The following is a 14,899-nucleotide window of genomic DNA, read 5'->3' as shown; positions in this document are numbered from 1 at the left end:
TATAATCTAAATTTCATGAAAATCGGTTAAAAATTACAGGAGTTATGGCTAAAACACTTTGTCCCGGTAAAATTTGTCTTAATGTTCCCTTACGTCAAACGTTTGCCAAGCATGTGAGTGACCACGTGGCTCTACAATAACCTCAAAAATTAATAAACCGTATTTATTTTGATGAACTTATTGCAGTGCTATATTCTATATAAAAATACGTTCTTATAGTTCAATTTTCATGAAAATCGGTGGGAAATTAGAGGAGTTATGGTGAAAACACTTTATCCCTGGCAATTTTTTCTTAATTTTTGCCTAACTTGAAAACTATTAGATTTATGAAATTTCTTGTAGATACATTTTTTATTTGAAATTAAATATCCTTTCCTACGATTTAATTTTTGTAAAAATCGGTAAAAAATTAAAGGAATTATAGCAAAAATACTTTGCCTCCGGGAAATTTTTCTTAATTTTCTTGTATCTTAGAAATTATTAGATTTATGAAAATTTTTGTAGATACATTTTTTATTTGAAATTATAAATCCTTTCCAATGATCTAAATTTCATAAAAATTGGTTAAAAATTACAGGAGTTATGGCTAAAACACTTTGTCCCGGTAAAATTTGTCTTAATGTTCCCTTACGTCAAACGTTTGCCGAGCATGTGAGTGACCACGTGGCTCTACAATAACCTCAAAAATTAATAAACCGTATTTATTTTAATGAACTTATTGCAGTGCTATATTCTATATAAAAATACCTTCTTACGGTTCAATTTTCATGAAAATCGATGGGAAATTAGAGGAGTTATGGTGAAAACACTTTGTCCTTGGCAATTTTTTCTTAATTTTCGCCTAACTTGGAAACTATTAGATTTTTGAAATTTCTTGTAGATACATTTTTTATTTGAAATTAAATATTCTTTCCTATGATTTAATTTTTGTAAAAATCGGTAGGAAATTAAAGGAATTATAGCAAAAATACTTTGCACTCGGGAAATTTGTCTTAATTTTCTCGTATCTTAGAAATGATTGAATTTATGAAAATTTTTGTAGGTATATTTTTTATTTGAAATTAAAAATCCTTTCCAATTATCTAAATATCATAAAAATCGGTTAAAAATTAGAGGAGTTATGACCAAAACACTTCGTTCCGGTTAAATTTGTCTTAATGTTCCCTTACGTCAAATGTTTGCCGAGCAAGTAAGTGACCACGTGGCTCTAAATTAACCTCAAAACTTAATAGACCGTATTCATTTTGCTGAATTTATTATAATGCTATATTCTATATATAAATACCTTCTTATGGTTCAATTTTTTATAAAAATCGGTGGGAAATTAAGGGAGTTATGGTAATAACACTTTATCCTTGGATTTTTTTTCTTAACTGCCTCCTAGCTTCGAAACTATTAGATTTATCAAAATTCTTATAGTATTAATTTTTATTTGGAATTAAAAATCCTTTCTTATAATTTAATTTTCATGAAAATCGGTGAAGAATTAAGGAAATTATGGCGAAAACACTTTCTCCTTGGAAATTTTTCTTAATTTTCTCCTAACTTAAAAACCGTTGGACACGTGAAAATTTTTATAAAGACATTTTTTGTTTAAAATTAAAAATCCTTTCTTACAGTCTAATTTTTATAAAAATCGGCGGAAAATTAAGGGAATTATGACAAAAAAACTTCAGTCTTGAAATTTTTTTCTTAATTTTTTCCTAACTTGAAAATAATTCAATTTATAAAGATTTTTATAGATACATTTTTTGTTAAGAATTAAAAATCTTTTCCACGATCCAACTTTCATGAAAATCGGTTAAGAATTAGAGAAGTTACGGCTTAGGCAATAAAACTTGTCCTAATTCTCCTTTGTGTCAAACGTTTGCCGAGCACGTCAGTGACCACGTGGCTTTACATTAACCTCAAAAATTAATGGAACGTATTTATTTTGCCGAACTTATTGCAATGCTATATTCTATATAAAAATACCTTCTTATGATCCAATTTTCATGAAAATCGGTGGAAAATTAAGGGAGTTATAGCGAAAATAGTTTGCCCCAGGGAAATTTTCCTTAATTTTCTCTTATCTTGGAAACTATTGGATTTATGAAAATTTTTATAATAACACTTTTTATTAGGAATTAAAAATACTTTGTTACAATCTAAGTTTCATCAAAATCGGTGAAAAACTAAGGGAATTATGACAAAAAAACTTTGTTCTTGAAATTTTTTTCTTAATTTTTTCCTAACTTGGAAACTATTAGATTTATAAAAATTCTCGTAAATATATTTTTTGTTTGAAATTAAAAATCCTTTCCTTTGATCTAACTTTTATGAAAATCGGTTAAAAATTAGAGGAGTTATGCCAGTTAATAGAGTACCATCTTCAACGAGTCTGAGCTACTAAGTGACACAGTTGACTTAACGAAAAACTGAGGACGAAATCCCTTAAGTTTGAGATCCTGTAACAGATATTGCTCCTATATCTGGCCAATGTAAAAATCTAATAAAAAGTAAGTGAGTCATTTTTATTCCTAACGTTCCTCCTCAAAGTTCCTGTTAAATACCTCCGCAATCAAGTTTAAAGAGCAAATTTGTGTTAATGAAGGCAATTTCCAAGCACCGCACAGGGAGTCGTTATAATTAGCTTTTATGAATTTTATAGTTCTTCTTTAAGGGTCTAGATGTAAGGAAAATGCCCTTAAGAGGTTTTAAAATGCCCGTTTCTTATTGGAAAACCAACAAACTTGTGCAACAGCAATATCGACATAGTCGAAAGCTTTCGTAAGATCACAAAAGACTTATCTGGTGTTGCTCCTTTAAAGCTTCACCTTCTAATAGTTAACGCAATCAAATGCCTTGCTTAGATCATCAAAAAAAAATTTGACTGAGGTCTAAGTGTGATTTTTGGGCAGGTGTGTCCAATGTGCAGGTTTCAACTTCAAGGTGACCACCCACTTCAAGATCCGATATCTTAAAAAGTAATTGGAGTATTTTCATGAAAGAAACAGCATTTGATTTAGCAAAGTATGCTTTAAAAATGTTACTAATAGTTCAAAGCAGTGCAATCAATAATTTTGGAATAACTGAGCTTTATGGGCAGGTGTGTCCATTGTGCAGGTTTGATCTTCAAGGTGACCACCCATTTCAAGGTCCAATATCTTAAAAAGTAATTAAGATATTTTCATGAAACAAACAGCATTTGATTTAGAAAAGTATGCTTTAAAAATGTTACTAACAGTTCAAAGCAGTGCAATCAATAATTTTGGAATTATTGAGCTTTTTGAGTAGGTCGGTCCAATGTGCTGGTTTGTGACCACTCACCCAAAGATTTATTGATTTTTTGAAAAATATTTAATAACTCCTTTATTTTTCGGTTTACGGCTAAAAGTTATTCTATATTATTTGTTCTGTTTTTGATCGGGAGTCCAATGCTAAAAGAAAATTTTCTATATTTCCAAGAGTTTTTAGGAAAATATGGAAAAACTGTTTTAAGGTTTTTCTCAATTTTCTGGAAAACTGCTGGACATAAAAATTATTTTTTTATTGCATCTGATGCGCATTTATATTCCAAACAACTTTTATTATAAAGTTTTTTTTCTACGCTTAATAGTTTTCCGAAAAAAAAATAAAAACTGAAATTATGAACATTTTCGCATGGGTGCTCCTTAGGATTTTTTTGAGGAAGACTTCTTGGGAAAATTGCGTATAACTTTTGTTTGGTACGTTTTTCGAAAAAGTTTTATAAGACTTTTTTAATGTATTTTGGACGGTTTATCCTTTTACGAAAAAAAAATAATTTAAAAAAAATTTTTTTTTTTTAATATTGGACCCAAAAATTTTTAAAATTTTAAAAAATCTCCAATAACTTCTTTATTTTTCAATTTATGGCTAAAAGTGATTCTACATGATTTATTGTATTTTTGATCAGGAATCTGATGCTGAAAGAAAATCTTCAATATTCACAATAGTTTTCGAGATAATGAGGAAAAACTTTTTAAAGGTTTTTCTCAATTTTCTGGAAAAATTTTGGACATAAAAATTATTTTTCTATTGCATCTGATGCGCATTAAGATTCCAAACAACTTTTATTTTAACATTTTTCTGCTCCAATTAATAGTTTTTAAGAAAAAAAATAAAAACCGAAATTATGAACATTTTCGCAAGGGTACCCCTTAGGATTTTTTGAGGAAAACTTTTCGGGAAATTTGCGTATAACTTTTGTTTGGTACGTTTTTCAAAAAAGTTTTATTAGACTTTTTTAATGTCTTTTGGATGGTTTATCCATTTACGAAAAAAAAATAATTTTTTCAAAAAAATTTTTTTTTTCGATATTTTACCCAAAATTTTTTAAAATTTTAAAAAATCTCCAATAACTTCTTTATTTTTCAATTTATGGCTAAAAGTGATTCTACATGATTTATTGTATTTTTGATCAGGAATCTGATGCTGAAAGAAAATCTTTATTATTCACAATAGTTTTCGGGAAAATAAGGAAAAACTTTTTAAAGGTTTTTCTCAATTTTCTGGAAAAATCTTGGACATAAAAATTATTTTTCTATTGCATCTGATGCGCATTAAGATTTCAAACAACTTTTATTTTAACATTTTTTTGCTCCAATTAATAGTTTTCAAGAAAAAAAATAAAAACTGAAATTATGAACATTTTCGCATGGGTGCCCCTTAGGATTTTTTTGAGGAAGACTTCTCGGAAAAATTGCGTATAACTTTTGTTTTGTACATTTTTCAAAAAAGTTTCATAAGACTTTTTTAATGTCTTTTGGACGGTTTATCCATTTACGAAAAAAAAATTAATTTTTTCAAAATATTTTTTTTTCAATATTTGACCCAAAAATTTTTAAAATTTAAAAAAATCTTCCATAACTCCTTTATTTTTCGATTAATGGCTAAAAGTGATTCTACATGATTTATTGTATTTTTGATCAGGAATCTAATGCTGAAAGAAAATCTTCAATATTCACAATAGTTTTCGAGATAATGAGGAAAAACTTTTTAAAGGTTTTTCTCAATTTTCTAGAAAACTGCTGGACATAAAAAATATTTTTCTATTGCATCTGATGCGCATTAGGATTCCAAACAACTTTTATTTGAATGATTTTTCTCTTCCATCACTAGTTTTCCAGAAAAAAAATAAAAACCGAAATTATAAACATTTTCTCATGGAAAATTTTGAAATTTTTTTAGCAAAATTCGCTGGAAAATTGTGAAATTTTAAAAAGTCGTCCGAATTAAAAGAATTTTTTCTTGCACATTAAGCTTGAAGAGACAATAAAAAAAGTCTTATGAAAAAACTTCATATTTCCCATAGAAGGCCTAGAAAAAAATAAAAACTTTTAATTTTTATAAGACCCTAAAGTGAGAGCATTTAATTTTTTTACGGAAAAACCATAAACAAAAAAGAAAAATGCTTCTAACAAAAGTTATTGGGAGTGACAAGGACAAGACATGGAGAAAAGAAAATTTAATCAATTTCCCATACAGTGGGAGAAAATCCGGAAAAACCCCTTATCTAACATGGCTACAGATCTGCACGGAACTGTGCTAAACAATTACGTGTATCATAAATAACCCTATAAATAATACCTATTTAATTATTCATGCATGAACAACAAATGCCGCAGATTTATAAATAAATATTAAAATAACAACGGTGGTAATAATAATAAGCGAATTTAAATGCACCGAACAAATTAACGTATCAAGTCCCTATCCAGTACATCGCGCCTAATAATAAAATTAAATTTAACGACATTTGAACCGAAATTTCACTGGTGTAAGCTTAAACCAATTAAATATGGAAAATATAAATATAAAACAAATTAGCGAGGACGAGCAGGTAACCTATACAATTAAAATATAATTAATCGGCAATTAAATGTTTATTTAATTGGCTGCTACTCGTGCATACATACATGGAATAAATCATTTTTTTATTTTAGGAAAACGACTATTGCGTAATTGTGAACGATATAAAGTATCGGATAAACCCCATGAAAGCACAGGTAATTTTTAAATTAAATTTGTTTCGGGTTTTATATTTATTAACCTTTGTAACTGCTCTAAATTGGCATCGATTTTCATGAAAATTAGATCGTAGGAAAGGATTTTTAATTCCAAATAAAAAATATATTTACGAAAATTTTTGTAAATTCAATATTTTAGGAGTAAAACGACTTTTTTTGAAAAAAATGCTCTATTGGGGACCTTAAAGTTTCACTGAATTTTTCAATGAAACTCTTATTAGAAAATTTATAAAAACTAGTTAGCAGTGTGCGCTCAAGGGTCCTCTTGAAGAAACATCAAAATTTTTTAAAAAACAATTGACTAGTTTTTGAGATATAAAAAGGTTTTTGAATGAGAGGAATTTTTGCAAAAGTCAATGGTGGCCAAAAACAAAATCTGCTATAATTTCCTTATTTTTTCACCTATTTTCATGAAATATAGCGCGTATTATTGTGCGTTTAATTCCAAACAAAAAATATATCTATAAAAATTTTGAAAAATCTAATAGTTTTTAATTTAGGAGGAAATTAAAAAAAAAATTCCAAGGACAAAGTGTTTTTACCATAACTCCCCTAATTTTGCACTGATTTTCATGCAAATTAAATCATTGGAAGGTGTTTTTGTATTATCTATATACTAATAATAATACACAGATATATTATACCTTTTCAATAAGTAATTTCAAAAATGGCCACAGATTTAATTGGCAATTGGCGAAAAAATATACGTTGCTAGCCTTTGAAATGAAGTATAAAACGTCCTGAGTGTATATAGTTCATTTAAAAATTGCTGATAGAACTATCAGCATTTTTTAAATGAAGTATATGTAAACCACCTCTGGTCGTAGGTGAACATCGTTTTCGCCCTATACGCAATTATTTTCGTCTAGGTTTTAGTGTTTCTAAGTTCCATCATCCTTTAACTCACTTAGACTTAAATTGGGAAAAAATAGGCCAAAATCCACGGTTTTTAGACCCTTGGAGTAATTTCAAAATTGCTACAGATTTAATTGATGAGGCTTTAGTTCAAATATATTAACCTAAAACTAAACCCAATTGGCGGAAGAATATGCCTCAACTAAAAGTGGCCTTGCTCTCAAAGTTTTTAATCTAGAACGACGTTTTTACCCTCAAATCCATCCTCAGGATTTTTATAATATTTGTGTGAAAAAATTATGAAAATATTCCCAGTGGTTCCCAAGTTATACCCAAAAGTGTCCACTGATACACAAAAAAATTAAAGTTTCAAACAATATAAGACAAAATTGACTCTAACTCAGGAAGTTTTCTAGGTACAAAAAACTTTTTGGTATGGAATTATTGAAAAAGAAGCAGACTTTATTATACAATAACCCTTTTGAGCCACTTCCAATTATTTCTTGAAATATTCTAAAGAATAGTGAACATTTACTATGAAAATTGAAAAAAAAGTGATGCTCCAACCAAAAGTCTTGTAACTTTGACAATTTTTAGTCTAGAATAACGTTTTTACCCTCAAATCCATCCTCAGGATTTTCCTAAAATTGGTGTGAAAAAATTATAAAAATCTTCCTAGTGGTTCCTAAGTTATACCTAAAAATGCCCACTGATGCATAAAAATCTTGATGTTCCAATATAAGTTTCAAGCAATATATGACAAAATTGACTATAACTCAGAAAGTTTTCGAGGTACAAAGAACGTTTTGGTATGGAATTATTGGAAAAGAAGCAGACTTTATTGTACAATAATCTTTTTGAGCCATTTCCAATTATTTCTCGAAATATTCTCAAGAATAGTGAACATGTACCATGAAAATTGACAAAAAAGTGATGCCCCAACTAAAAGTCTTGTAACTTCCGCAATTTTTAATGTTGAACGACGTTTTAACCATCAAATCCATCCTCAGGAATTTCTTAATATTTTTGTGGAAAAATTATGAAAATATGCCCAGTGGTTCTCAAGTTATACCTAAAAATGTCCACTAATGCATAGTCGTCTCAAACAAAAAAAAAAAAACTTGATATGCCCCAATCAAAAGAGCTCTTGCTTCCAAAATGATTGGATCTAGAACAACGTTTCTAACCTCAAATTCCTCCTCAGTAATTTCTTAAAGTTGGTGTGAAAAAATTATGAAAATATGCCCAGTGGTTCCCAAGTTATACCCAAAAGTATCCACTGATACCCACGAATAAACAGAGTACAAACAAACGTTTTGATATAGACATCTTGGACATATGGTTCGATTCAGATTTGACGCTTAAAAAACGCGTTGCTAGCCTTTGAAATAGAGTATAAAACGTCCTGAAAGTATATAGTTCATTTAAAAAATGCTGATAGAACTATCAGCATTTTTTAAATGAAGTGTATGTTTTTCAGCCTATACGCAATTCCTAATTTCGTCTAGATTTTGGTATTTGTAAGTTCCATCATCCTTTAACTCACTTAGACTTAAATTGGGAAAAAATAGGCCAAAATTCACGGTTTTTAGACCCTTGAAGTAAACTGTTCTGGTCATTGAATTTTATTCATTTAAGGTTAAGTTACAAGTGGATCAACTATTAGGACTGACCGACTCGCTCAAAAGTGACGTAATAAAGATCATTGAGGAGCACCGGACCTCCCAAGCATCGAACATGAAAAACCCCAAACCGGAGGTCATTTACGTAAATCTTCAAGAAAGTGACAACGTCTACGTGTTCTTACATAAACCCGGTGAAAAGACCCCGGACATTTGTGAAGCAAAGAAGTTCGAAGGTAAGACTTCTCCCTTATATTTGCCTCAAAAAATCGAAGTAGCACGTTCTCCTATGACTCCTACTGTTCTTCAAGCTCCATCCCACTCACTTTTAACGTGAACATTCAAACATACGAAAAAACCACTTCTGAAGCGTAAATCTCAAAAATCCTGCTTTCAGATCAGGTGGTCCTGCAGGCCTTTCATGCCTGTAAGTTTCAAAAGAATCGGTCTGGTCAGTTTTTTGAAACCTGATGCAAAAGATATGAACAGAGGAGTCTCTATAAGGCAGAAGGTGCTTGCACTAAAGCCAACTTCTTTAATAATCACTTTTAGACTTAATTAACCCGAAGTTACAACAAATTGAGCAACCAACGAAGGACATACCGATGAATTCCTTGGCATTACATACATCGGCTCCATCGAACTTTGATCCAGAACCTCCATTTATGACCCCAAAGACCCCAAGAAGAATCTGGGTGGAAACAAAGACCCAATGGTGCCTAAGGGTCACGTCCTGGATAACGTTTATCCTTCTGTTTATTGTGTTTGTCGGTGTTATTGTTTATTTTGGTGTTTTTAATGATGATGATAATAGTAGTAATTGAAGACTTGTTTGTCCTTGTTTGATTCACCCAAGCCTATAAGAGCAAGCGAGAGACTCACAAAGGGATTCTGCTACTGACTGATTTCCTTTATGTTATTCATATAACAAGAAAATTGAATTATAAAGTTTTCATACACTTCGACAGTTGATACACCTTTTTCCACTTCGATTTTAGAAACTTTTACGAAGTTTCGGGAACTAGTTAAGCTCCGAATAAAATATATTAGACGTCCAGGGAGTTTTACCTGCTTTTGTCAGAGGCTAAAAGGGTTTTTAACGAGTTTTTTTTTAATGCCGAGTAAGTTTCTTTTGTAAAAAAAAATTGAGGGAAGGGGGAGTGTGCAGTAGAACTGACTAGCTTAATTCGACTTTAAAAATTCATAAGAAATTTAAATCAAGGGCAATTTACTTGAAACTTTTTGTGGTTATGAAGACATCTATTGCTAATCGACGCAAAAAGTTTATAAGTTAATTGGTCAATTGTTTTTTAAGTAATGAATTTTTTATCAAAAACAGTCCGATAGAGCTCGTTTTGTATGTATGTTTGCTAAAAAATTTATAATTTGAAAAATAATTGACCAATTAACTTATAACCTTTTTATGTCGATTAGTAGTAGATATCTTAATAATTATAAGAAGTTTCAAGTAAATTGCTCTTGATTTGAATTTCCTATGAATTTTTAAAGTTGGATTAAAAAAAAATTCAGACTTTTTGCAGAACAATTTTTCACTGGGATAAGTGTTTGGGGTGGGTGGGGGGTTAAGGGTGATGTTAATGAAAAATAGAATGTTTTGCAAAAAAATATTTGACCAATTAACCTATTTTTCAATAACACCACCCTTAGCCCCCACCCACCCCAAACAGTTTTTCTAGTAAAAAATTCTTCTGCAAAAACAGTCGGAAATTTATTTTAATCCAACTTTGAAAATTCATAAGAAATTTAAATCAAGAGCAATTTACTTGAAACTTTTTGTGATTATAAAGACATCTGTTGATTATCGATGCAAAAAGGTAATATGTCATTTGGTCACTTGGTTTTTAAATTATAAATTTTTCAGCAAAATCACTGATCCATAAAAAACTTGAGGTTGCCACATGAGTTCTGTTGGACTGTTTTTGGTAAAATATTTATCACTTAAAAAATAATTGACCAATTAACTTATAATCTTCTCACATCGATTAGCAATAGATATCTTAATAATTATAAGAAGTTTCAAGTAAATTGCTCTTGATTTGAATTTCATATGAATTTTTAAAGTTGGATTTAAAAAAAAAATTGACTGTTTTTGCAGAAGAATTTCTCACTGGGATAAGTGTTTGGGGTGGGTGGGGGGGTAAGGGTGGTGTTAATGAAAAAAAGGGATTTTTTGTAAAAAATATTTGACCAATTAACTAATTTTTCATTAACACCACCCTTAGCCCCCCACCCACCCCAAGCAGTTTTTCTAGTAAGAAATTCTTCTGCAAAAACAGTGAAAATTATTTTAATCCAACTTTGAAAATTCATAAGAAATTTAAATCAAGAGCAATTTACTTGAAACTTTTTGAAATTATAAAGACATTTATTGCTCATCGACGCGAAAAGGTTATAAGTAAATTGGTCACTTGGATTTCAAATTTTAAATATTTTAGCAAAAACACAGATCTATAAATAACTTGAGGTTGCCACATGACTTCTGTTGGACTGTTTTTGGTAAAAAATTTATCACTTAAAAAATAATTGACCAATTAACTTATAATCTTCTCACATCGATTAGCAATAGATATCTTAATAATTGTGAGAAGTTTCAAGTAAATTGCTCTTGATTTGAATTTCTTATCAATTTTTAAAGTTGGATTTAAAAAAAAATTAGACTGTTTTTGCAGAAGAATTTCTCACTGGTAAGCTGTTTGGGGTGGGTGGGGGGTTAAGGGTGGTGTTAATAAAAAATAGGATAATTGGTCAAATATTTTTTGCAAAAAATCCAGTTTTTCATTACACCACCCTTACTCCCCCCATCCACCCAAACAACTTACCAGTAAGAAATTCTTCTGCAAAAACAGTCCAAATTTTTTTTAAATCCAACTTTAAAAATTCATAAGAAATTCAAATCAAGACCAATTTACTTGAAACTTCCTATAATTGTTAAGATATCTATTGCTAATCGATATGAGAAGGTTACAAGTTAATTGGTCAATTATTTTTTAAATTATAAATTTTTTAGCAAACATACAATACGAGCTCTGTTGGACTGTTTTTGATAAAAAATTCATTACTTAAAAAATAATTGACCAATTAACTTATAACCTTTTTGCGTCGATTAGCAATAGATGTCTTTATAATCGCAAAAAGTTTCAAGTAAATCGCCCTTGATTTGAATTTCTTATGAATTTTTAAATTTGGATTAAAAAAGAATTCAGACTTTTTGCAGAATAATTTGTCACTGGGATAAGTGTTTGGGGTGGGTGGGGGGGTAAGGGTGGTGTTATTGAAAAACAGGATTTTTTGCAAAAAATATTTGACCAATTAACCTAATTTTTAATAACACCACCCTTAGCCCTCCACCCACCCCAAACAATTTTTCTAGTAAGAAATTCTTCTGCAAAAACAGTGCGAAAATTATTTTAATCTAACTTTGAAAATTCATAAGAAATTCAAATCAAGAGCAATTTAATTGAAACTTTTTGTCGTTATAAAGACATCTATTGCTAATCGATGCAAAAAAGTTATAAGTTAATTGGTCAAACATTTTTTAAGTAATGAATTTTTGATCAAAAACAGTCCAACAGAACTCTTATTGTATGTATTGTACGTATGTTTGCTAAAATATTTATAATTTGAAAAATAATTTACCAATTAACTTATAACTTTCCGCATCGATTAGCATAAGATGTCTTTATATTCCTAAGAAGTTTCAAGTAAATTGCTCTTGATTTAAATTTCTTATGAATTTTCAAAGTTTGATTAAAATAATTTTTGGACTGTTTTTGAAGAAGAATTTCTTACTAGAAAAACTGTTTGGGGTGGGTGGTGTTAATGAAAAACAGGTTAATTGGTCAAATATTTTTTGCAAAACATTCTATTTTTTAATAACACCACCCTTAGCCCCCCACCCACCCCTTTAATAATTAATTTTTAATTTTAATCACTTGCATACCAATCGCCTTGAATTAGCTCAATTTTTAATTGCAAAGGCAAATGTCTCAATCCTTAATGTAAAATACTGTGAAAAAATTAAGTCAATAAGTTCAAGGATCTCTAACTCTGCTACAAGAATTGGTTGAATTATTCTGTTCTTTTCTCTTTCTGAACAAAGCGTAGTGGTAGAGTACGTCCTTGTCTGATTCCTCAGGCTGTACCAGGGAAGATTTGTTCTGTCTCTTTCTGTTTATCATCATTGTTGTAGTGCAATAATTTTAAAGGTACTTCGTAAAGGCATGTATTTGTCGCAATTAAACAATAAATATCCCTCCCAAATTTTTTTCGTCTACTTAATCACAATACTTTCAGTACAGTCACTACAAGGCATCTCGGCATCAACAGCGCCATCTCGGGGCAACCGTGGCATTTTAGCGGGGTTCTAACTCACGCCGCTAGGAGGCCACTCTGTATATTGGCGGGACTTTTAAATGTAGTAAGGAGATAAATACTCCTTTCTCCTTATTTTATACTAATATCAAGCAGAAAGGGAAAACTGGTGATTTAATTATGTTAATGGCTCTCATTGGGGCCTTCATAAACCCTAATGTACACCCTAAATGTAATTTTTCTCGTCATTTTAATCCACTATGGAAAAATCTATAATTCATTACGCAAATGGCTTTTTTCTTTTTTGGGAGTCTGTCTGTCCGAAAACGTCTTCGTTCTATCTCGTCGCACACTGTGCAAACGATAAATCCTTCTTTATTTGTTGTGCGCTTCAGACCCGCCATATTTCCCTTATGCTGATGTTATAAAGCCCTTAAAGCTCATATTTTAACCCCTCTGGTATAAAAATGGTGCTTGAGAGAACAAGTTTACAACATACGGTTTTTGTATTTACGGATTTGATTTATGGTCCGGCTATAAGCGGCGGTTATCCTGCCGCTGATATTAAGATTTATAAGTAATTTATGATTACGTTTCGCCGAACGTTCTCTCTCTATCATAAACCCTGGTTTTCGTTTTTATTTTAGTCGTGCATCAAGTGGATTAACTTACCGAAGAAAGAGGTTTCGTTGTTTTATTTTTATGGCAGGAAATGACAAATTATTGTCGCCTCAGAAAGGGTCGGTAAAGAAGAGTGAAATATCGGGAAGTCCGGTAAGCGAGAAAAGTCAAACTGGGGTTTTTTTATTACACAATCATTAATCATTAATGAAACAGAGAAAAATACACTAAAAGTACTGTGATTACGTACAGGAAAGCACATTAGGAGCGATATTTAATGTTCAATTGCAACAAATACGTGCCTGATAGAAAGAGACAGAACAAATCTTCCCTGGTATAGCCTGGATAAGGAATCAGACAAGGATGTACTCTGCCACTACCCCCTGTTCAGAAAGAGAGAAGAACAGAATGATTTAACCCATTTTTATAGTGGTAGTATACTGGTATTTCTTAGAGATCCTTGCACTTTTTGGCTTAATTGAAAGCGGTTGGTATGTAAGTGATTAAGCAGCAATATCGGCAAATAAAAATAAAAAAAGAAATTTAAGTCAAATTTTACAGAGATGTTAAGAATTGTCCCAGAATTAATATAAAGTAAAAATTATGGAAATCGGAGCATTAGAGCGCGAGTTATTGGCCAGGAAATCCAAAACAATTTTTCCAGTCGCCTACAAAAATTTGAATAAAAAATTAATTTTTGCAAGGATTTTAATGAAACTTCACAGAGATATTAAGGAACATCTCAGAATTAATTTAAAGTAAAACCCATAGAAATCGGAGTATTAAAACGCGAGTTATAGGCCGCAGAACCTAAAACAATTTTTTAGTTTTGCTTTATTGGAATACTACTTACACGAATTGGCATAAAAAATTAATTATTTTAGAGATTTGAATGAAACTTCACAGAGGTGTTAAGAAAGATCCCTGAAATAATTTAAAGTATAAATCGTGTAAATTGGAGCATTAGAACGCAAGTTATATAGGCCAGAGCACCCGAAACAATTTTTCAGTAAAAATTTGAATGCAAAATTAATTAGTGCAGGAATTTGAATGAAATTTGATGAGGATATTAAGAAAAACGCCAGAACTAATTAAAAGCAAAAACTAAAGAAATCGGAGTATTGGAACGCGAGTTATAGGCCAGAGAACCCAAAATCATTTTTTTTGCTTTTGGTTTATTGGGACGTCATTTACTAAAATTTGAATAAAAAATTAACCAGTACAGGGATTTGAATAAAATTTTACACACATTTTGAAAAAAGTCCCAGAATTAATTTAGAGTAAAAACCATACAAATCGGAGCATTAGAACGCGAGTTATAGATTAGAGAACCTAAAAAAATTATTTCAGTTTTGCTTTATTGGGATGTCACCTACAAACATTTTAATAAAAAATTAATTTTTGCAGCAATTCTAATAAAACTTTATAGAGGTATTGAGA

At 30.3% G+C, this 14,899-nt stretch overlaps 2 protein-coding genes across 2 annotated transcripts in view; one reads left to right on the top strand and one right to left on the bottom strand.

Moving 5' to 3' along the window:
- LOC126747887 (cadherin-87A) overlaps positions 1-14,899 on the bottom strand; it is a 100,568-nt gene that overhangs the window by 51,044 nt on the left and 34,625 nt on the right. The gene's annotated exons all lie outside the window — the stretch shown is intronic.
- LOC126747904 (uncharacterized) lies at positions 5,662-9,339 on the top strand. The gene is made up of 4 exons (XM_050456877.1): positions 5,662-5,842; positions 5,946-6,008; positions 8,523-8,742; positions 9,059-9,339. Exons 1-4 carry the CDS (start codon positions 5,801-5,803, stop codon positions 9,328-9,330), a joined length of 597 nt encoding a protein of 198 aa, XP_050312834.1. The 5' UTR covers positions 5,662-5,800; the 3' UTR covers positions 9,331-9,339.

Source organism: Anthonomus grandis, chromosome 20, assembly GCF_022605725.1.
Source record: "Anthonomus grandis grandis chromosome 20, icAntGran1.3, whole genome shotgun sequence".
NCBI classification, from domain to species: Eukaryota; Metazoa; Arthropoda; class Insecta; order Coleoptera; family Curculionidae; genus Anthonomus; species Anthonomus grandis.
Note: the sequence above shows the minus strand (reverse complement) of the source record. Positions and strands in the feature narration are given on the sequence as shown.

Coding starts and splice junctions, on each gene's coding strand:
- LOC126747904 (XM_050456877.1), top strand. CDS start 5,801: ATGGAAAATATAAATATAAAACAAATTAGCGAGGACGAGCAG. Junction 5,843..5,945: donor AAATTAGCGAGGACGAGCAG/GTAACCTATACA, acceptor TTTTTATTTTAG/GAAAACGACTATTGCGTAAT. Junction 8,743..9,058: donor TGAAGCAAAGAAGTTCGAAG/GTAAGACTTCTC, acceptor AATCACTTTTAG/ACTTAATTAACCCGAAGTTA.